This window comes from Pinus tabuliformis, chromosome J (genome assembly GCF_031772625.1).
Source record: "Pinus tabuliformis cultivar Carrire ecotype Pingquan chromosome J, CPIR1, whole genome shotgun sequence".
NCBI lineage: Eukaryota > Viridiplantae > Streptophyta > Pinopsida > Pinales > Pinaceae > Pinus > Pinus tabuliformis.
This window is the reverse complement of record NC_142295.1, coordinates 790,325,582-790,349,901: the sequence shown is the minus strand read 5'-3', so window position 1 is coordinate 790,349,901 and position 24,320 is coordinate 790,325,582. Positions and strand designations below refer to the sequence as shown.

General features: G+C 43.2%; 2 protein-coding genes and 1 long non-coding RNA gene across 5 annotated transcripts in view; 1 reads left to right on the top strand and 2 right to left on the bottom strand.

Annotated features, from left to right (window-relative positions):
- Nucleotides 1-24,320, bottom strand: part of LOC149229088 (putative LRR receptor-like serine/threonine-protein kinase At1g56140) — a 531,024-nt gene that overhangs the window by 63,034 nt on the left and 443,670 nt on the right. The window lies entirely within an intron of this gene.
- The window catches only part of LOC149229089 (uncharacterized), a 121,136-nt gene that overhangs the window by 91,967 nt on the left and 4,849 nt on the right, over nt 1-24,320 (top strand). The window lies entirely within an intron of this gene.
- On the bottom strand, nt 9,704-13,202 carry LOC149229090 (uncharacterized). The gene is made up of 3 exons (XM_089376871.1): nt 12,737-13,202; nt 12,430-12,613; nt 9,704-9,726 (listed from the first exon to the last, which is right to left on the bottom strand). Exons 1-3 carry the CDS (start codon nt 13,193-13,195, stop codon nt 9,704-9,706), a joined length of 666 nt encoding a protein of 221 aa, XP_089232997.1. The 5' UTR covers nt 13,196-13,202.

Genomic DNA, 24,320 nt, shown 5'->3' with positions numbered 1-24,320 from the left:
AAATTACAAGTCTCCACATGGTATACCCATTGATCTATTAGACCGCCTGCTCATTATTTCGACACAGCCATACATGGAAGATGAATGTGAGCTGTCGGATCAAAGAGCAGCGGATCCAACGGTCGTCGCACGCGGAAGACGCACGGAGATTAACGCGCGGGAGAACAGCGGTTTCGGGCGGCAGGCGGTTTCCCCGCACCGCTTACCGGGGCTCGGCGGTATCCGTATACGATGGCGCGATCCCGTAAGATCACGACGCGTGGCAGACAAAAACCACCGCCCCCGCGGGTTAACGTGCACACAAGTCGCGTGATCGGGGCTTGCGACTACCGTCCGATCGTGCGACGGACGGTCAGATGACGAGGAAAGTGCACGGGGTTTAATCGTGCGGTAAACATAGCAGAGACCGTCGGATCGTGGGCGATCGACGGTGGAGATCAGGTCGGATGTGACAGGCGGTATTCCCCGCACCACCTTCGGAGGAGGGTGGTAAACGTACCATGGCGTGCGATACCATTCATTGCATGACACGTGGATGACAGGACGCGATCAAAAACCGCTTTATCGCGCATTAACTTGCGGTTAAGTTACGACATTAGGAGGAGCGAATGCCATTGGATCACTTGGCGGATGATCGGATGGCAGGGCTTAAACCGTGTGGCTTCGTCGGATTTGACAGGGAAATATTACGTCAGGGTGCAGTGATCAACGGGAAAAGGCAGATTTTATATATATATATATATATATGCGCAAAATACGTGATTGGAAGAGAAACACACACACACATATATATATATAGATATATATATACTTTAACACTATCCACGACATAAACATACATTGGTGGCCAAAACTTTACATACATGCGTTTAACACGATCGGAGGCGAAAAGCGGACTGGAACATATATGCACAGGAGGCTGTGGATGCTTGTTATCATTGAAAAAAGGGGCTTGGATTACAGATTTTAACACACAGTGACCGTAAAGCCAAGAAGTTGAATGGAAAGCCAGCACAGAGGAAGTCACAGCGATCAAGGAGGGAAGCTGAAAGATCAAGCGAGTCAGAGGAAACGACAACGACTAAGGAGGAAGCCTAAGAGACGGTGTAAGCGGAAACAAATGGACAAAGGCATGGGAATGTATAAAACAGTAGAAACAGAGAACTGTTGGCGTTGTTGTGATGGTGAAGAACCAGAGTGTGAGGTAGCAGAAGCAGCAGAGGCAAAAGAGGCGGCAGAAGCAGCGGAGGCTGCAAAAGTAGCAGAGGCAAGAGAGTAGGAGTGAGAGAACCTCAGCTGAATAGAGTGCAGCAGCATACCAGTGTATACCAAGGTTGGGTTGGAGCCCAAGAGGTTGGAGCCTCAGACTTGAACAGGACTAAAGTCATTAGGGGTATGTGCTCCTAAGTGCAGAACCACTGCTAAACAGAGTTGGTGCTCTGGAGGTTGGAGCCTCACTGAAGTCCAAGTTGGAGCTTGGCAACTATTCACAGTCAGATATATACTTATACTGTATTTATTTCATTGTACTGTCTTGAGTTTTAATAAAAGCATTTATTTCGGCTGCTGGTTTCTGTGTTCTGTGTATACATATACATATCTATATATGCTTTTGGCAATCACTAGAATAAAAAATTGTAAGAAATACTGATTCACCCCCCCTCTGAGTATTTTCCAACATCCACCTCTCTGCGTCACTCTGATAGGGACTACGTCACCCTATTTGGCTCACCAGCACCCAATCTACCCCACGAAAATCCTCCCAGCGCTGCCTCTCGGCCTTGCGTCAGCTTTGCTAGCCTTTGTGCTGCTACAAAAGCTTTTGTGTCAACCACGTTGGCCTCTTTTAGCTCTGCACAGCTCCTAGCTGCCTCTGCGTAGCACCCAGCTGCCTCTGCATCAACCTCTCCAGGCTCTGTGTTCTCTTTGGTACCAACTCTGCCTCTTTACAATGTATTCACTGCCCCTCGTTGTTGATCACTGATTCGATTTCTCTTAGCAAACCCCGCTCTAGAAAATCGAATGACAAATCACTCTAGTTGTATTCTCCAACTGACCCTCAAGCCTCTTCTTATACTTTTCTTGTTGGTCCATCAACGGTCGAAATTAAATCTCTAATCAACAGCTAAGATTAGATTTGGCTTGATCCATGACTTTTGGAACCTTCTAACCTAGTTTTATATTAATACCCATTAATATTTTATTTTTCCTAAGTTTAGACTTAGGAACTCCATTAGAAATATTAATTATTTTAATATCTCTCAAACTGGTTAGAATTTGCCCAAACCGTTTCTGGGTCTTGGAGATCTCATGTGCTTTAATCTCTCCACGAATTTTCATGGCTAGAGCACATACGATGCTACCCAAATCAACACTCCCTCTTAGCGAGGACTGTGCTCTAGTAATACTCCACACTGAGTATCACATTGATTATCCAGCATCGGTCCCTGTGCTGATGCTAGGCCTCCCTACCCAACATCTTCTGCACTGCTGCATCCTGTACTGTTGCCCATGGCCCTGCCACTGCCACTGCTGCATCCGTATGGCAGCTCCCTCTGCATCCGTGTTGTTGCTGGTCCATCCTCCCAGCACTGCATTTGCATTGCATCCCCTCTCATCATGCTGCATCGTGTTACTGTACTGCAATTCAGTTACTTAGAAGTAACTGATCCACCCAACTCTGACATCCCTGTCAGGCTAGAAACACTCCCAATGCTGAAGCTCCCTCTGTCTCTAACAAGTGCTCCCTCTACTGACCTTTGCGCTGCTGCAACAACTTCCTGCATCTCGCACAATTGCACATTTCTTTGTGCCATCCTGCATTGTTGCAGCACTCCCATGCCTCTCGCACTATTGTAGCTTGCTAGCCACGCGCTGTCCGAGGACTCCTGCACTGTAGCACTCTTTTCCGCTCCATCCGCATTTGTCTCTACCTACATCTGCCAATCCTGCTACTCCTCTTCGGGGCTCTCGTAGCAAGGTATAATCCAAGTGGTTGAGTACTTCAAGGATCTTGCCCCTCATCGGCTGTAGTCCATCTGACTACACTTCGATGTCTCCCCACTTCTTCTCAAGTGGCACATGAGCACTCATAGCACAATCATCATCCTCCTAGAATTCTTTCTCTGCCGTCGCTGGCGTTGCCTTGGTCTCAAAAGCCTCTCCCTTACTCTTCTTCCTAGGACACTGGTTCGCAAAATGACCCAGTTCCCCACAATAGAAGCACTTGATCTTGGAGAGGTCCTTTCTCTTCTCTTGCTTCCCCACAGATGCCAGAGCTGCATCCTCTTCTTCCTCCTTCTTGATTCTGACCCCTTTGCCACTATTCCCTACCTTGGTCACCCGTTTGACCTCTTCTTGACGAAGAGCCGTCCACAGTGCCTCCCAATCTGGAAGGCTCGTCCTACCCAATATGCTCTGGACAAATATCTCCCAATCCTCTGACACTACGTTCAATGCAGTCCTCACCATCAATTCCTGATCCGGCGTGGCCCCTATGGAAGTTAGCTGGTCACGATACTTCAATCGATCGAGGAAGACATCTATCTGCTCTCCCTTCTGCATTTGGTATGACCGTAGTTGATTTTCAAGTAACATCTTCCTTTGCACGGAAGTATGCTGGTTCAATTTCTTCAAGGCCTCCCACATCTCATTTGTCGTATCCTTTTTGGCAATATGCGGCACCACATGATCCTTGACCCCATCAAGCATGATGCACTTTGCCCTGGCCATTGCCTCCTCGTACTTCTCATTTTCAGCTGGGTCAACTGGGATCGCTATTGTTTTCAAGGCGAAGTGCTTGATGGATATCTGTCTAGAATGGACAAGATCCTGGGCTTCTAGACCACAAAGTTGGATGCTTCGTCCAACCTATCCTGATCTCTCAGTCCATTCACAACCATTATGCTGCTCTTCTTTTGACTCCTCCGAGTCTCTCAACTTCCCGCCTGGAAGTTCTTGGTTCGACTCCCTCTAAGTCTCGATTTCCCTTCTGGAAATCCTTCTGCCAACATCAAGTTGCCCCACTCCGATTGTCTAACACTGATCAGGTTTCCTTGGCTAGAAATCCGCCTCTGACCACAATACCTCACCAGCTTCGCTTCGCAAACTACCCACAGCCTCCTATGCCCCAACAACTAAAGGATTGAGCCACTTGGCTCTGCGCAATCCCGGCATCGGCAAATCAGCTCCCTCTGCCAACTGCGTCAGCCCTCCTAGCCTCTGTGTGGCTCTGCGTGAACATGATTCTGCCTCCCACAGCCTCTGTGCTGGCCTCTCTTTGGCCCAGACTGATGACGCAGTCTCTCTGCATCACTCCTTCCTCTGTCGCCTTTTGCACAGATCAGCTCCGTCACTCGGGACAGCTGAATCTGCTTCTACTACTCTGCTAGCTGATGCCTTCAGTTATCCTGTGATCTGCAACCACGCTCTGATACAATGTTGGAATTTCTAAGTTTAACCCGTTAGAAATTCTTCTTGTACTATTTGGTTTATTTCTTCCTACTTGTTTAATTACTTAACAAGTGATTTACCATGTAAATACTAAAAATGAACACAAGTACAATCTCAACGTCTACAGATCATCAACTGAAAGAAAATAAGCACACAAGTGACACTGTTATTTTTAGACCAATGTCCCCGGAAAAACCCAATGCGGGAAAACTGGTGTGACTATTCAGAGGGTTTTATTATTATTCAGTTTTCAGAATACAACTAGGGTGCCAGAAATGGCTCACCCAACAGAGAATGCCCTCGGCAATAGTACCTCTCCTTGGAGACAGATATTCCCGCTGATTAATCACTGGATGAATGATCTCACAACAACAATTACAACGTCCACTACTCGCGTCACTCTGATATGGACTGCGTCACCCTATCCATCTCACCAGCACCCAATCTGCCCCACGAAAATCCTCCCAACGTTGCCTCTTGGCCCTGCGTCAACTCTGCTAGCCTCTGCGCAGCTACTGAAGCTTCTGCGTCAGCACTTAGACCCTCTGCGTCACCCACGCTGGCCTCTTCTGGCTCTGCGCAACTCCCAGCTGCCTTTGCGTCAACCTCTCCAGGCTTTGCGCTATCTCTTTGGTACCAACTCTGCCTCTCTGCAATGTATTCACTGCCCCTCGCTACTGATCACTGATTCTATTTCTCTTAGCAAACCTCGCTCTAGAAAATCAAATGACTGATCACTCTGGTGTATTCTCCAACTGACCCTCAAGCCTCTTCTTATACTTTTCTCGTTGTCCATCAACGATCGAGATTAAATCTCTAATTAATGGTTAAGATTAGATTTGGCTTGATCCATGACTTTTGGAACCTTCTAACCCATTTTTATATTAATACCCATTAATATTTTATTTTTCCTAAGTTTAGACTTAGGAACTCCATTAAACATATTATTATTTTAATATCTCCCAAACCGGTTAGAATCTGCCCAAACCATTTCTGGGTCTTGGAGATCTCATGTGCTTTAGCCTCTCCACCAATTTTCATGGCTAGATAACATCCGATGCTACCCAAATCAACATTTCCTTCTGCTCATTGTTGTTATTTGCATGTTCTATGTTGTTAAATTTTACATGGCAATCTTCTGTTTATGAGTAGAAATTTTATGTCACAGATTTTTTCCAAATTTTCTTCATTTGGGACATTACAGTGGTATCAGAGCCGATTTCTTGGCTCAGCGTGCAGGTTTCTTAGTTTCAATCGCAGCTATTATGATCCTAGGGTTTATTGCAAGAGTCCAATTTAATTACTAATTTTGGCCAAGTTCAGTTTGTGAAGAAGATTATTATTCCAAGTTTTATTGGGACCAATAACCGAATTCATAATCTTGTTGTGGGACAAAATTGATTCTAGTAACAAAGTCTGATTTGCTCAATTAGGGAAGTTTTGTCGAATTTGTCTCTCACTTAATGATGAGTTGATAGAAGTTGTCAGTCAAAATTTTGTCCAAGCTTAAAGGGCCCTTTGTTAAATTGCAAGGTTGTGAAAACTTTTTTGAGAGCCGTGAAAATACTTTGGAAGCCACCGGGTCAAAGTTGATATTGTTGTGCCTATGCCCAAGATCTGAAGCATACGTGGTGCTTGTGTGCGGCAATTGTGAAGATCAAACGTTGTTCATGACAGAGTGAAGGCCATTCTATGTGCCAATTCTTGTTGTGATCACCATTGGGTCGAAATTTCATTTGCATCGATGGCAAGGGACGAGCGCAAATGTGATAGGAATCTGACTGTCGAGCCCGAAAATTTATTTTGAGAAAATCAGTCAAACCGCTCTTGTGCCGCCATTCTGAATTTAAATCCATGTTTCTGCTTGAGTATGATCTGCTGCCCAAGACAAACAAAATTCGAATTCCGTTTGGAGCTAAATTCTTCACGCCCGGATCAAGCACATGTGGCATTGAATTGAAAGTTGGTGTGCGTGTGAAACGCTATTTGTGGTGTGACGAATGACGTGCATGGATTTGTCACTGGAGCAAAGGAAATATAGACGGCTCGGTTGATCAGGGAATGGAAGGAAGCCGCATTTTCAGGAACAGTTCGAACTATGGACTTCCATCGTGTAACAGAGAACACAATTATATACACTTGTAGCAAAGAATAATACCAAATTTGTGCAAAGCAATCTGGCCCATTGCGAGAACACTGGGCTAGTAAATTTTATCGATCCCAGTAACAGTAGCTGTGGAGCTGCGTGCGCGCCTATAGATCAGTTTTGTGCCGAATTGAGTATTGACTGGACCTATCGTCGTTGATCCATTGATCAAAGTAAAATTATTGATCAGTGTTCCACGCCACTGCAGGTGGAATTCATTTGGAGCCGAGTTTTTTTGGGCAACAGCACGAAGACCAAAATCCATCAAAGGTTGACTGGAGTCGCACCCCAATTACGTCGGGCTTGATCAGTATTGAATTCAGGACAAGTATTAATTTTTCGGAGAAGTTAAGCGTTTGTGGCTTGATCGGAGGATCAGATCCCATTTCAAAGGAGGGACCGTGACTTGGCTACGACTTTGGGAGTCAATTGTGTGCATATGGATGTTCGTATAGAGGGTGCAAGCCACAAGGAGACACTAGAAGGACCGATAAATTCATTTACAGCAGCCGCCATTTTTGAAGTTGAAGTTGTGTTGTTGTGCGAGTAGGAGGCCACATTTGATTTGGCCAAATATTCATATTGCTATGGATATCAGTGTGCCACGTTTTGCTGTTAGAACAACCGAGGCCGCTAGGTGAACTGCCTAGAAATTAATAGAGTTTCTTGATGGAGCGGAGTCATTCTCAGCATGAAGGCCGCACTTAAGAGCAAAGGGGTCGATTAGCATAATGCGTTGTTCACCTCGAGTATGGGAATATTGACCTGGGCATAAGGCAATCTATTGAAGCAGAGTTTTGGTGCTCGAATCTTGAGGGTCGCAGTCATTACCCAAGCAAGTTACATGTGAGTGAGGCATCAAAGCTAGCGTCATTTTCTCTCAGGACTGCGAGAGCTGCGTTGCATAATAGTGAGACCTCTCTGTAGTCGCGTCACTGAAATTCAACATTCAAGCCATCGTTATTATCAGAAGGCTGAGACAGAAGTTCAACATGATTAAACTGGGCAGGAAGACTGCGTACTCTTGGTGGGGCCAAGGTTGGTGTCTTTCACTCACTAAGCAGTACCAAGCTCATTCCAAACCCGAATAAGGAGAGTAAGCTGCTACTTTTTAAAAGCGTGGGAATTTAGTATGCTAACGTCCACCTAGGCATCGCATCTCTAAATCAAGTTGTTAGATGTCAACGTTTCTATCGGCAGTTGTCTTTAAATCAGGTTCTCTCCTTTAATTCCTTGTATTGAATCATTACTCTATTAAGGTCTAATGTTGCAAGAGAGAGAGAGTAATTCTCAAAAAATCAATGTTTTGGCTTGTATAGCATATTAACAATATTGGTGTTGGTTGATTGAGTGAGGGTTTGGCAGATTGTTGGGTAACATTGTTTTTGATGTGCCTTGTATAGTCATATTGTTGATGAAGAGTAGCTACTGGCAATATGCCCTTGACGTGATATGTTGGTCAGATTATAGAAATGTCATGGTTGAATGCTGAGCGTACTGCTGAGTCTTATTTGAGTGTCCTTGGGTCTGTCTGATGTCACAAACAGAGTATATATAGTTGAGTCAATCTTGATACCATTAATGTTGATTGCATGATTCAGAATTGTTTGTCCGTTTAGAGTTGCTTCTTGTAGCTAGTGAAGTGTCTTATTGTCCTTGTAAATATTGCTAAAGGTTGTGTTGTGAACTAAGAAAATTCTGTCAGCCAAAAAAACTTGATGTATCTGTTAGTGTCGGTCATGATGCCCTCCATCAGTGATCAAAAAACTCTTTGCATATGCATAAGTAGGTGTCTCATCGATGTCAGTTTTGCATTCCATTAGGCATGCCATAAAACTGATGGAGGAGCTGGTCCTTGTTCCCTTCTTGGCTTTGCTGGATCAGGTCATATCAGTTAATGAACTTGTGTCACGCTTGTTTTGTTTTGTCTTGAAGTCCAAAGTCTTAGGTCTAGGGTTTCGGTCAAATGTCATTGCAAGATCATGAGTCAGAGGTCCATGGGTCCCCAGCAAGCCGGAAGGAGGTATGTAAATATGTTTCATGGATATTTTCATCAGGTACAGCTCATTTATACCTTGGATTTAAAAACCATGTTTCTAAAGCCAAGGTCATGTCAATTTTGCAAAAAATAAGGAAATTTTCAAAATTCTTCAAAATGCCGGCGATAACCCTGGTCTCCTCACTAGAGTCCATCAGATGGTCAACCTGCAAAAAGAACGGAGTTAAAGCACCCAAAAAGTCAAATTCAGGACAAAGCAAACTCAAAACAGTGTTAAAGAGAATGTCAAAACAAAACATTAGAAAGTGGGTTTGGTAAGTAAATATTTTCAAATTGGGCTTATAAAGAGTCAAATTCCCTCTAAAACACCCTCATTGTGCATCTAAGAGCTTGCAAAGAAGAGTGAGAGGGCGAAGAAGGCGAAAGGAGGCGAATTGCAGAGAATTTGGGTCATTTTCAGGTGCGCGACCACTCAGGAGCTGTGCGCGACCAGTCAGCAGCTCCTCCGCAGTGTTAATTCCTAACGGGCGCGACCAGTCAGGCTGTGCGCGACCAGTCAAAGCCCGTGAGCGACCAGTCAAACTGTCTTCCACAAAACCACTTCAAATTTGCTCAATCGCCCTCTTGCTTGCTAAATTGATCGAGGTAGGGTCTTCTAACATGCTGGATGCTTGAAATCAAGGATGTTGGGCTTGTGCTTATATATATTTGCTACCAAGAATGTAAAGAGGAATGGATTTTAGTTATTGCTTGTTCATGTAGGCATTATGCTAGGGTTGGTGTTCTTTTTCAAGGTTTTAAACTCCCATTTATTCCCTCCATTGTTTCCCATTAAATTCATAATTGTTATGATATGTCTCTATCTTATGTCATTTGCAAAGAATGTTAAATTTCCCATCCCCAATACCTAAACCCTATCCCTCCCTCACATACATTCCCTAAACCCTAATGCCCTCCATCTAATCTACCCAAAACCCTAACGTCCTTCACACAGCAAGGATAACAAATAAACACAACAAGAATAAAATGATGTGCAAAAAGAAAAAGGCAATATGATGGCAAAATGACAAAAACTAAAAGAAAGGCAAAATGACTGTGCATAGTCATTACAAAACAGAGAACATATTTGCTGTGTATATTCAAAGCAAAAACAAAGACAATGCAGCTGTGTATATTTATCAAAAAGACATATTGCTTTGAGTATTCATTACAAAAATAATGTTGCTGTGTCTCCCAAAACCAAACCCTGTTTTTCCTTTTCCCTTCTATCCCCTAAATATCCTTGTTTCAATACAACTCTTTTCCCTTTTGAAGTTGTCAATGAAATCCCTTTTCCCCTTTTGACAAAAATGTAAATAAAGCCCTCCTTCCCCTATGACAAATGTAAAAGAATCCCTTGTTTCCCTTAGCATCAAATGTACATGAATCCCTTGAAAAACAGAGTATGCCTTATAATGTACAGTCAAAAGACAAAAATCAAAGAGCAAGTTGTTGATGCTAGTGATCTATGCTGCCCCATACCCCTGTTATACATGCTGTCCCTTACCCCCTGTTGAGCATGTATATCATTTCCCTTGGTTATTATCATCCATGTTTCCCTAATAAAAACATTTCTTTGCAAATGATTTCCCGGTGATTAAGATGAGATTGTATGTTTGACAGTTTGTGAATTGTCCCTTAGAAATTCCCTATTTTTATATGTTTCCCTTTCCTTATGAAAAATCCCCTTCCCTAACATTTCCTTCATGATTTTGTTCCCCTTGAAAACAACATACAACTCAGCATTTTTGCAGGCAAGGGCAGCAGTTAACTTTGTCTATTTTCTCCACTTTGCTCAAAAGCACCATGTCAACCACTGAAACCTATGAGCAAGGTGATAACCGGTCTTCTTCCACAGAGGTTGAGGTACAGCAGAGACCTCGTAGGGGTGGCAAAGGTGGTCATCATAAGAGAGAAGAGCCCACATCTTTAGCAGAATTACAGGCCTGCCCTTTGGCAGTGAATTGTTTCCGTTATATGTCATGTTTTCAGTTCTGTGAGAGGCTTGCCCAGATTCAGCACCACAGGGAGTTGGCCCGCTTATTTGTTTTGCACCTTCATGATGGGCAGGTCACTCTTGCAGGGGTGAATTTTGTGCTATCTCCGGAGGTGATTTCAGAGGCTACCGGGATACCAAATGTGGGTGAGGTGTGGCCCAAGCGCAAAATGCTGGATTATGTTTATTTTGAGCCATATGTCAGGCCAGCATTCATGAGCCACTTGTCGGGGTTCTTTCCTTTCAGATTCCTCCGGGGGGAGTATGCTCCGATCATGCGGCTTATCATGCATTACTTCACATGTGAGGGGAGATTTTCACAGGTCTTCTCTTATCACATTCGCCTGTTGATGCACTTTACCCGAGTGAGGATGATGAACATCCCGGTTTTCTTCTTCCAGGACATTCAGAGGATGGTGTCCGTGTTCCAGAGGCGGTCCCCAACTCAGCAGTATAGGAGTTTGTGCCATCATGGTCTCATCCAGCTCATTGTTTCCCATCAGTTGAGTCAGCAGGGCATTCCATGGGCAGACTTCATTTCTCATGAGTTCTTTACAGTGCCACCACAGCCACACCCAGAGCCAGAGGTCATTTATGAGGAGGGAGGTCCATCTCACCAGCTCGAGATCATTGTTCCGAGACAGGTTGCTTCCTCACCTCAGGTCACCTACCAGAGAGGTCACAGGACCTTGTTTGCAGCAGCTCGACGAGTACTTTCTCCACAGCAGGTGGAAGGGGTCTCGCCATCATCATCTACAGGTCAGCGAGTGTTATCTCCACACCAGGTGGAAGGGGCCTCGCGTTCTCCATCAGCAGTACGGGAGGGCAAACAGCCCATGAAAGAGGAGGAGAGAGCCGGTGACACACAGGTTAACATCATTAATCTTGATGCTCGCTCCCCCACTTCAGATTTGCATGAGATCATCCGACAAAGAGAGGCGGAAAACCGCTTGTTACAGCAGAAGCTCGACATGGCCCAATGGACAATAAACTATCTTGAGCAGCGCAACAAGCAACTTGAGGATGAGAAAGAGTTGGATGAGCTGTGGAGGATTCGAAGTGGCCGAGTCATCAACCGTAGGAGGCCCGGTGACTTGCTGCCCAAGGAGAGGGAATCCATGCTTATCCGTGTGAATGCACACTTGCAGAGGCTGTTAGAGAAGGCAAACGAGGACAAGAGGTTGCTACAGAACATGAAGAATCACTATTGGGCGAGGATGCATGTTTGCAACAATGTTGCACGAAGCGGGAGCGAAGCGGAAGCGGAAGCGGGAGCGCGGAAGCGTCATTTTCCAAAAATCTAGGAAGCGAAGCGTCCGCTGAAGCGTCTGCTATATATATATATTTTTTTATATTTTTTTGCATTTATACTCAAAACAAACATCCCAAATACCAAATTAATTGTAGAAGACATGAAAACATGCATATTTTTGCATAAATCAAGATAGATATGGCATCCATGATTCCATTGTAGTTACTAGTATGTACAACAATCATCTATATTCTAGCTATTACAAACATACATCAAATTTTTAAGCATATTATAAAACATAAAACATTTAAGCATATTATAAAACATTAAACATAGAGCATATTATGATTTATCTAGCAAGTGAGCAACTGTCAACATTTGTCATGTCCAAAATTCAAATAATAATGTTTACAAAATATGTCACTTGGTCACCGCCAAGCCAAAAAGGTTCAAAATTCAAATTCACAAGTCTACAAGTCTAATGAGTAATCTATGACAAAAAGTAGTAGATTGTGAATATATCTACTAATCTCTCCTCCTTCCACCACGAATAGAACGTGGTGGCGGGCCTCCACGTGGTGGCAATGAAGACGATGGTCCCTGTGTAAGTCGTGGCACTGAAACTGATGAAGAAGAACCCCCTGCTATTGGTGTTGAACCATGGAACCTAGGAACCAAGGGACCAGATGGGGGTGGGGGTGGTGGCATATCAACACGGTCATCATCATCCTAGAATCGCTCAAAAAATTCATGCAAAAAAAAAAAACACTAGTTAACAAAAAAATTAAAAACATGAATTAGAGAAATGCTTTATAAGGGAAAATTGGAAAATTCATACCACAATGGACATACCTGGATAAGAGCATCCTCTAATTGCTCTAGTCGCAACACTCCATCCTCCAAATTGGGCTCCTCTGGATTCTTGTCCCAAATCAACAAGTCTTTATTAGACTTTGCATCTTCACAGTAATGGGACAACAATCGCAAATTGTAATGAACATAAACCAAGCTCTCTGCTCGGTCTAAATTCAACCTGTTCCTTTTAACACTGTGGATGAAAGAATAAGAGCTCCAACACCTCTCTGCAGAAGAAGTGTTTACCACCTGTGATAGCACCCGCAATGCCAAACTCTGTAGAAGTGGAGTACCCCCTCCATGCATGTTCCACCACTCAAGAGCAGAAAAAGTCTCTCGATCTTGAATTGCATGCATGCTCCCAAATGGACCAGTGTTGAGCGTATAGTTGCTCACCTGTCTCCGTACCAATGCAGCCTCCTCCTCATCAGGGATTAATTTACTCAATGCAGCCATATATTTTTCGTGAACCTCTCTATCTTGGTGTGGTTTTTTCCTACTTCCCCCCCCAGGTGCTGGTGTTGAAAGCCATGATGGATGATAGTATTTAGGTGTCAAAACATATGCTAATGCATGCAATGGAATATTTAGCATTTCCCATCGGTTTTGCACCTCTACACAAATATAATTGTACAAGGTGGTATCTCTAGGCTCAACAATGTCTTTAATCTGCCCCAACATGCTATCCATTTGCTCATACACCTCCCCAATTACTGGTCGATCTGAATCTGCAAACTTGATCATGTAATAAATTGGTTTGGTGAATTGCAAAACATATTTAACCTGTGACCAAAAGTAACTGTCAAGAACAGTGTCCTTGACTGCATTAACACCATCTGTGTCAGTGTTAATTTCATCCCATGTTTCAGCACACACCAGATTAGTTAAAGCTTGTCTCACCCTCACTAGCCGCCTAAAGGTGAGGTAATAACTAGCAAATCTTGTCTTTGCAATTTTAAGCAATTGCAACTTGGAGTAAGTGCCATAGAAGTAGTTTACCCTTGTATGCCCTGTGATGAATTTAATGAGCTGCTTCCCTTTCCTGTAAACCTCAGCAATCCACCCACAATCTTTGTGTTTCACAATATCATGCATCAAAAGGTTCAATGTGTGAACCAGGCACCCAGACCAAAAGATGTGTGGATGAGTACGCTCAATAATTTTTCCTGCTGCCTTACAATTTGCTGCATTATCTGTGATCACTTGAACCACATTATTCAGACCAACATCTTTGATTGATTTCAATAGGAGATCTGCAATGTTTTGTGCAGTTGCACTGATGGAGGAGGAGTCATGACATGCAATAAATACTGCACCACTAGAAGAAACACCAAGAACATTTATCAAATGTTGGTTTCTAATATTTTTCCACCCATCTGATACAATGGATACCCCAGAATCCACCCACTCATGTGTAAAACGTGTCAAAGCTCTTTGAACCTTAGCTTTTTCTTTTTCTAATAACACTGTTCTAGCTTTCTCATAGTTGGGGGCCTTGTATCCTTTTGGGGCTTCATTGATGGCCTTTACCATGTCATGCCAATAGGGAGAGTGAAGCACATTGAATGGTACACCGCAAGCACAAAGAAAACGGACTATCTTTCCATCCACATCATCCCTCCCAGCAACATTAAGGAAATCCCCTATTGTTCTTCTACCTCCAGAGGTTGCAGAAGTACCATGAGGAGATGGGCAACTACCAAATTTAGAGGTTGCACTTGATTCAGAATGAGTTTTTTGTTTCTTGTTTTTTTGTTGTGCAGCCATCTCTATTTGGATGTATTTTCTTTTTTCTTCAGTTGAAATGTTTGGGCAAATTTGTAACCCCACAGAACCCTTTTTTTCATCACTGTCCAGCACTCCACAAAGATGCCTCCTCAGACGGGTATATGAACCCGTATATGGTTTTCCTCCATGACAACCATGAGGGCACACAAATTTGTAAGATCCACCACCCTTTCCCCCATCAAGTTTGGTCACATAGTTCCACAAGGGTGTTGATGTACCTTTCCCATCTTGTGCTTCAGTGTCCCCTTCAAGTTCATCCCCTTCCTCTTCAAACCCTTCCTCCTCATCATACATTGGGTCACTACTATTAGGACCAAGTTCATCCCCTTCCTCTTCCCCTCTATTCCTCACCCTTGCCATCATTAAAACCAAGAGTGGAATGATACATAGAAGCCAAAAGAACACCATCTTGGAATATGGATATAGGTGGTGGACAACCTGTAAATAAAGGAGCAAGTAGAAACAATGGAAAAGAGTAGGAGAGGGAGGAGAAAAATACAATTTTTTTTTCAAAAAAAACAAGGGAGTTTGGGGTTTGAACTTACCTCTTTAGCTCTTGTAAATGAAGTCCTCCAAGCTCTTGCTCCAAGCTCCTCCTCCTTCTCCTAGCTCCTCCTTCTTCACTCCTCCAAGCTCTCCTCTCTTCTCCTCTCCTTTCCTCTCTTCTCTTCTCCTCTCCTCTCTTCTCTTCTCCAACTCTCATAAACTCAAAGTGAGAAAATGAGGAATGAATGGGAGCTTTATGCTTTTCATTCCTCACCTAAACTCACCCTAAACTCACCCTAACCCACCCCCTCATTGCAAGTTAAGTTAACTTTTAAAAAAAATTAAAAAAAATTTAAGTTTAATTCCTTGCCCGTGCGGAAATTTCCGGAAGTGCTCCGAAGCGCTCGTGAAGCGTGCGCTTCCGGGCCCGAAGCGTGGCGCTTCCGGAGGCCCGAAGCGCCCTCCGAAGCGCGCTTCGGGGGCAACGCTTCCTAAAAACCAGGAATCGCTCCAAAAACTCGGAACCGCGCTTCGGAAAAAATGGAATCGCGCTTCCTTTGACGCTTCCGGAACGCTTCCGTACGGGACGCGATTCCGGCCTAGGATCCGGGGGGGGGGGGGGGGGCGCTTCCTGCAACACTGGTTTGCAAGGCGAAAATGAAGATGTTCCAAAGGAGGTTGTCCGAGGCCCGTAAGAGGAAGAAGAAGACCAACCCGCTCCGTATCTTGGCTGAGGCCTCTCTCACTCACCATGATACTCATTAGCATCCTCCTAGCAGCAAACCCAAGAAATTTTGAGAGTTTTGAAACATTTTTGGCATTTTTGGGTTTTTTACAGGTTTTGGCCATTTGAACTGGTCTCACCCCGCGCGCGACCATACATGGGGGCAACTCAGAACGGGGAAAACTTTGCATTTTTGGAATTGTCATGCAAAAATACACTTGCCTATGGATGGGTTTCAGATTTTATGGAGATTTGGGCTTCCAAAAGCTCAAAATACATGCAATTTTTGACTTTCTGCCCCTATTTTGAGTTGCAGAAAGCTGTCTTGGGAGAAATGACTTTTGAGGGGTCAAATCAACTCCAAATTCAGAAATTCCAGCGGGGTTGGAAAGTAGACTCGCAGACCTTTCCAACGAGCTATTTTGCACCTGATTTGGACACCGGGAAGGCCCTCAAACAGAGCTGTGAATGTGCGCGACCAGTCAGAGTGATGCGCGCGACCTGTCAGGGAAATTTTCCTGTTTTGACCAGTTCGGCCAGCAAAACACTGTTTTCATCTTGGTTGACTTTTGAGGCATGTAAATGATGGATTTTTGTGTAATTTTCATGGCATTTAGATGCTTTTACTCTCCTTCATCACTTCTAGAAGATTCTTTGATGTAAATGGTAAATATTTAATGCATGGATAGGTTCCCTAAGTTTTAGAGGCAAGTTGTTTTGACTGCCTATTATCTAGTGCTCAGTTTAGAATTAGTTGAAACAGCTCCTAGGAAGCTGAGCTCGACCCCTAGAGGTGGGGAAAGGAGTTAGATCATCTATATTATGCCTTCTCTTGCTCATTTTCATGGTTGGACTCTTGAGGGAGAAGCTCCTATTGTATATTTTACTTGTATCTCTGCAATTTGAGGAAAAGGAAGACCAGGGTTTTGCAGACATCATTGGGATTCTTGCGGACTCTTGTGTTGATGGTGTGTTCTCTTATTGTAATTGTAAGTGTGTTTATGTGTTCCATCTCTTTCTTTACTGCAGCTTATTAAACAAATGAAGTGATAAAGTTTGAATTCATGCTTGCCATGCTCAGCTTTCAAATTTGTTTAATGTTTATATTTTCCACTGTCTGGAGAGGATTCAAAGTCATTGTTTGCCCTCTTTAGCTTCTCTTTTTTCTTCCTTGATCATCCATCTCAGCTAAAGGCATCAGCACAAACTCCTACCTTGCCCCAAAGACCCACCTGCAGAAACTGTGTCAAATCCACGCACCCTAAAATTGCAGATCCTCCAATTGCCACCAAAAACCCCAAAAACTTTAAATCAACCCTCCTTATCAGTTTACTAGCCTAATATCAGTGTTCCTAATTGGGTCAGCTCATCCTATTGAAAGATCTACCGAGTTTGACCGGAGAGAGCCTTCTCATACCCCGTAGGGCTAGCTACGAGGTGAAATGGTTTGATGTTGCCTTGAAGGTTTACCTTCCTCAGCCTAGGGTGAAATCTCAAGTGCTAACATAGTGGCGACCATACTGGGGAGAACAAATTGGTTGTTTGCTTATTGGCGTGTTTAATTCATAAGCTTAGACGGAGTCTGAAGGTACGCCAGGTAGCCTTCGAAAACGCTTTTGTTTTACATCAGCGTAAGTAGATAAACGCTCCTTCGGTCGACCTCCGTGAGCTTGTGAATGAAACACTTCATTTGCATTTTACCCCAGTACATGTATCAAGTTCAGATCTGATGGTTGATGGTGAACAACGATCGGACACTTGAAAGGCTGAAATCATTCACTTGGCGACTCTAAATCAGTTTTGAAGATCAGATCCAAAGACTCCACTGGAGGATGATCCCGACCAGCAGAAACATGAAAGGAGAATATGGCAAGATCAGGTACTCAAGTTGGAATTTCATCCAGGACATTTTGTTCTTTGTTGTAAATTATTTCTTCTCTTTTCCCGAGAATGTCAAGACTGTTTTGCAAAGCATATTGTATTTGAGAAGAGATCCTCGGCCTGCAGTTGATTCTTTCCCTTCGAAGATTGTGAATACCAAAGATTTGCATGCCTTTGAGCTTGATCAAGATTCTTTTTCCGAATTTTGTGATGACCATCTTCAAATTGATGAGCCCCAAGAGACCAAGACTGATCCTATACCTGCTGTACATAACCCTATACCTTGTAAAATTCCAGATCGGTATAAACCTCTTGTTTTACCTTCTGTTCTTCATGCTTTCCCCAAAAACTATGATCTATACTTGCCGATGTTTGATGGTGAATGTAAGAATGTCAACGCTGAGCAACATGTCCAGAATTTTGAGAATTTTCTAGATCTTTTTGAAGTTGATGAAGAAGATGTTAGTATAAGGCTTTTTGCTCTTTCTTTGCAAGCCAAAGTGAAGAGTTGGTTCAAAGCCCTGCCTGATGCGAGCATCTCAGATTTCCAGCAGTTCGTCACAGTTTTCCTCGATAGGTGGATGATCGGGCAGAACCTTCTCTTGATTGTAGAAGAGTATAACCAGCTAAAAAGACTACCAGGGGAGACCGTACGACAGTTTTCAGCCAGATTTAACCAAGTTTATTATTCGATGCCAGTTGATATAAGACCTTCTCCTAGATCTGCTCTCTTGCACTATCCGGGTGCCTTTGATCCGGAGATGGAGTTTCAGCTGAGAGAAAAAGATATTGCAACACTTCATGAGATGCAAAACAGTGCAGTGAATGTAGAGGCTCATCTGCTGATCCGACGAGCAAGGTTGAAAGAAGAAGAGATGAAAAACATAGATCCGGCCGAATCAACATCTCTAGAGGTGAAACTTGATTCTTTGGTAAGTGCAGTGGAAAAGATGATGGACAAGATCAACTCAAGGAATGATTATGATGTTCATGGCGCGCTGATTGAAGAAGAACAAGTTGCTGATCCAAAACATTTTGTTTCTTACCCTAGTTGTCATAGTGATTGTTTTGTAGATCATCTAGGAGAAGAAAGAACTGTTGATATGACCTGCATGCTTGATGATATGTTTTATACCGTTGATTTGCCTCAGTTTGATGAGTATGATGATGATTATGTTCTCCAAACAGAAGCTAATCTTGCAGACAAATCAGCAGCTCGTTTGTGGGAGGAAGAAGTTCATTTTCAGTAGCTCGAATACAATGATCAGCCATCATATATCAGCTATGACAGTGACGAGGAAAGTGCAGCAAATTTTGAAGTAAGTGAAGGATCTTTGCCTTTTTGTTTTGATTCATGTCAGTTCATCAGAGACAACTTCCATGCAATCACAAATCCGTTGTTGACTAGTCTTGAATTGGATCCTCTTGAGCGCGATGAAAACCTGGTTCAAGACTTCTCATATTCAGATTTGCAACCTCCGAAAGCCATTGATTGTCCAGTTGCAGCTGAAGACTTGGAAGTGGACACACATGATTTAATGATTCAGGGTGACTCTGTACCATTTTGTTTTGAATCAATTCAGTTTTTGAAGGGTAGATTGCATAGTAAATCATTTAATGCTGAGGATGAGACAGATAACAAAATGCTTGAGCAGCCTGTAGCATCAGATTTGCAGCCACCAAATGAAATTGAAGGGCAGATTACAGATGAAGGTATAGCAGCCGAAATACATGATTTGATGATGCAGCAAGATTCTATTCCCTTTTGTTTCGAAACATTTCAGTTTATAAGGCAAAATCTTCGTAAAATCTCTCAAGAAAAAGATGAACAGCTAGAAGGATGTCATACATCTTCAATGGATACATTGCAGCAGTCTTTTCAAGTTTTTCATGATCCCATAGCTGATGTTTTGGATGAGTTTTCCAGTCAAAATCTATCTCCATTGACTACATGTGAGCTTGAAAAATGTGCTGATATGAATTTGATCTGGCAGCCAGTTTCTTCGTCATTTTCAGTAGGGGTCTCATCACAAGGCTCAGATCAAAGTTTGCATGCATGGTATGAGGAAAAGAGAAGTAATCCATTGGATGAGCTAAGTTCCAGTGAGCTTGAATTTCAAGATCCTTATGCAGTGTTTTTGGAGGCAGATAGAGAGTTCGTATCATTCAACGGATCTGTTTCTAAGTTGCCATCAGAGTTGCCTTTCAGTAGTTCTCTCTTGTTGTTCATAAGCGAACACTTGTGGAGAATTCGAACAGCAGACGGGATACTTACTTGGTTGCATTGGTTGTTTCATTTCACTTGATCAGGTGATGAATGAAACTGTTAGAGTAGGTTGTGATGAATAAGCTCCACTTTGAGCATCATTTTCAGTTTGTCGGTTGTGTTTAAGTATCGAGTCAGTTTCTAGTTGAGTCATGAGTCCTTTATGAGTCAATTTTTAGTCTTGTTGTTAAGTTAGTTTGTGTCAGTTTTCAGTCATGCATTTCAGCTTGAGTTTATGACTCCATTGCCCAATGAGTAAGGCACTGGTCTGCTCTCCCAGAGGTCTGAGGTTCTTGGCACCTCCAAGGAGCTACCATCCCCATTGGAGCCAATGTTAGTGTCGGTCATGATGCCCTCCATCAGTGATCAAAAAACTCTTTGCATATGCATAAGTAGGTGTCTCATCGATGTCAGTTTTGCATTCCATTAGGCATGCCATAAAACTGATGGAGGAGCTGGTCCTTGTTCCCTTCTTGGCTTTGTTGGATCAGGTCATATCAGTTAATGAACTTGTGTCACGCTTGTTTTGTTTTGTCTTGAAGTCCAAAGTCTTAGGTCTAGGGTTTCGGTCAAATGTCATTGCAAGATCATGAGTCAGAGGTCCATGGGTCCCCAGCAAGCCGGAAGGAGGTATGTAAATATGTTTCATGGATATTTTCATCAGGTACAGCTCATTTATACCTTGGATTTAAAAACCATGTTTTTAAAGCCAAGGTCATGTCAATTTTGCAAAAAATAAGGAAATTTTCAAAATTCTTCAAAATGCCGGCGATAACCCTGGTCTCCTCACTAGAGTCCATCAGATGGTCAACTTGCAAAAAGAACGGAGTTAAAGCACCCAAAAAGTCAAATTCAGGACAAAGCAAACTCAAAACAGTGTTAAAGAGAATGTCAAAACAAAACATTAGAAAGTGGGTTTGGTAAGTAAATTTTTTCAAATTGGGCTTATAAAGAGTCAAATTCCCTCTAAAACACCCTCATTGTGCATCTAAGAGCTTGCAAAGAAGAGTGAGAGGGCGAAGAAGGCGAAAGGAGGCGAATTGCAGAGAATTTGGGTCATTTTCAGGTGCGCGACCACTCAGGAGCTGTGCGCGACCAGTTGGGCAGTGCGCGACCAGTCAGCAGCTCCTCCGCAATGTTAATTCCTAACGGGCGCGACCAGTCAGGCTGTGCGCGACCAGTCAAAGCCTGTGCGCGACCAGTCAAACTGTCTTCCACAAAACCACTTCAAATTTGCTCAATCGCCCTCTTGCTTGCTAAATTGATCGAGGTAGGGTCTTCTAACATGCTGGATGCTTGAAATCAAGGATGTTGGGCTTGTGCTTATATGTATTTGCTACCAAGAATGTAAAGAGGAATGGATTTTAGTTATTGCTTGTTCATGTAGGCATTATGCTAGGGTTGGTGTTCTTTTTCAAGGTTTTAAACTCCCATTTATTCCCTCCATTGTTTCCCATTAAATTCACAATTGTTATGATATGTCTCTATCTTATGTCATTTGCAAAGAATGTTAAATTTTCCATCCCCAATACCTAAACCCTATCCCTCCCTCACATACATTCCCTAAACCCTAATGCCCTCCATCTAATCTACCCAAAACCCTAACGTCCTTCACACAGCAAGGATAAAAAATAAACACAGCAAGAATAAAATGATGTGCAAAAAGAAAAAGGCAATATGATGGCAAAATGACAAAAACTAAAAGAAAGGCAAAATGACTGTGCATAGTCATTACAAAACAGAGAACATATTTGCTGTGTATATTCAAAGCAAAAACAAAGACAATGCAGCTGTGTATATTTATCAAAAAGACATATTGCTTTGAGTATTCATTACAAAAATAATGTTGCTGTGTCTCCCAAAACCAAACCCTGTTTTTCCTTTTCCCTTCTATCCCCTAAATATCCTTGTTTCAATACAACTCTTTTCCCTTTTGAAGTTGTCAATGAAATCCCTTTTCCCCTTTTGACAAAAATGTAAATAAAGCCCTCCTTCCCCTATGACAAATGTAAAAGAATCCCTTGTTTCCCTTAGCATCAAATGTACATGAATCCCTTGAAAAACAGAGTATGCCTTATAATGTACAGTCAAAAGACAAAAATCAAAGAGCAAGTTGTTGATGCTAGTGATCTATGCTGCCCCATACCCCTGTTATACATGCTGTCCCTTACCCCCTGTTGAGCATGTATATCATTTCCCTTGGTTATTATCATCCATGTTTCCCTAATAAAAACATTTCTTTGCAAATGATTTCCCGGTGATTAAGATGAGATTGTATGTTTGACAGTTTGTGAATTGTCCCTTAGAAATTCCCTATTTTTATATGTTTCCCTTTCCTTATGAAAAATCCCCTTCCCTAACATTTCCTTCATGATTTTGTTCCCCTTGAAAACAGCATACAACTCAGCATTTTTGCAGGCAAGGGCAGCAGTTAACTTTGTCTATTTTCTCCACTTTGCTCAAAAGCACCATGTCAACCACTGAAACCTATGAGCAAGGTGATGACCGGTCTTCTTCCACAGAGGTTGAGGTACAGCAGAGGCCTCGTAGGGGTGGCAAAGGTGGTCATCATAAGAGAGAAGAGCCCACATCTTTAGCAGAATTACAGGCCTGCCCTTTGGCAGTGAATTGTTTCCGTTATATGTCATGTTTTCAGTTCTGTGAGAGGCTTGCCCAGATTCAGCACCACGGGGAGTTGGCTCGCTTATTTGTTTTGCACCTTCATGATGGGCAGGTCACTCTTGCAGGGGTGAATTTTGTGCTATCTCCAGAGGTGATTTCAGAGGCTACCGGGATACCAAATGTGGGTGAGGTGTGGCCCAAGCGCAAAATGCTGGATTATGTTTATTTTGAGCCATATGTCAGGCCAGCATTCATGAGCCACTTGTCGGGGTTCTTTCCTTTCAGATTCCTCCGGGGGGGAGTATGCTCCGATCATGCGGCTTATCATGCATTACTTCACATGTGAGGGGAGATTTTCACAGGTCTTCTCTTATCACATTCGCCTGTTGATGCACTTTACCCGAGTGAGGATGATGAACATCCCGGTTTTCTTCTTCCAGGACATTCAGAGGATGGTGTCCGTGTTTCAGAGGCAGTCCCCAACTCAGCAGTATAGGAGTTTGTGCCATCATGGTCTCATCCAGCTCATTGTTTCCCATCAGTTGAGTCAGCAGGGCATTCCATGGGCAGACTTCATTTCTCATGAGTTCTTTACAGTGCCACCACAGCCACACCCAGAGCCAGAGGTCATTTATGAGGAGGGAGGTCCATCTCACCAGCCCGAGATCATTGTTCCGAGACAGGTTGCTTCCTCACCTCAGGTCACCTACCAGAGAGGTCACAGGACCTTGCTTGCAGCAGCTCGACGAGTACTTTCTCCACAGCAGGTGGAAGGGGTCTCGCCATCATCATCTACAGGTCAACGAGTGTTATCTCCACACCAGGTGGAAGGGGCCTCGCGTTCTCCATCAGCAGTACGGGAGGGAAAACAGCCCATGCCAGAGGAGGAGAGAGCCGGTGACACACAGGTTAACATCATTAATCTTGATGCTCGCTCCCCCACTTCAGATTTGCATGAGATCATCCGACAAAGAGAGGCGGAAAACCGCTTGTTACAGCAGAAGCTCGACATGGCCCAATGGACAATAAACTATCTTGAGTAGCGCAACAAGCAACTTGAGGATGAGAAAGAGTTGGTTGAGCTGTGGAGGATTCGAAGTGATCGAGTCCAGTGTTGAAAATATCGCCGATATTTCGGCGAAAATCGTAAATATCGCGAGATTTTGACCAAAACGATATTTCGGCGATAATTTCTCGCGATTTTTTCCAGTTTTTAATTTCTCGCGATATATCCGAAATCTCGGCGATTTTTTGACAAATATCGCGCGACGACCCTAAAAATCGCCGGCAGCATTTATAAATTGGGGTTTTGCCTCGTAAATGAACCATTTCTGTTTCGACCTGGAGACGCTGCGGAGGGTTTTGGCTGCGGAGGGTTCCAAATTCCAGGTATGCGTGCAGCGTAATACGTATTCCCCATTGCCCAACCGTTAAACTTAAAACTTAATACTTTGGCTGCGCAGTGCGGAGGGTTTAATATTTGACCATAATTTCAAGTTTCAACACTGTGTTCCATAGTAAATCCATACCACGTATGATCTCATGATTCATCATTGTGTATGACTGCGTGGTATATTATAATTTATTATTATATGAATGCCCAGCGTATAACTATATACAGTTACACAATGCCCAACATATATACATAATGCATTGTAAATTTGTATGGATTGCGTGGTAGTGTTGTGCGTTATATGGAGTCCAGAGTATTTGGATTTCTTCTAGACATACAAGAGTTCATAATAGAGCTCTTCAAGTTACATGTTTTCATACAGGGATTATATGAATCTTCTATAACTGAGGATCTTTCTTTG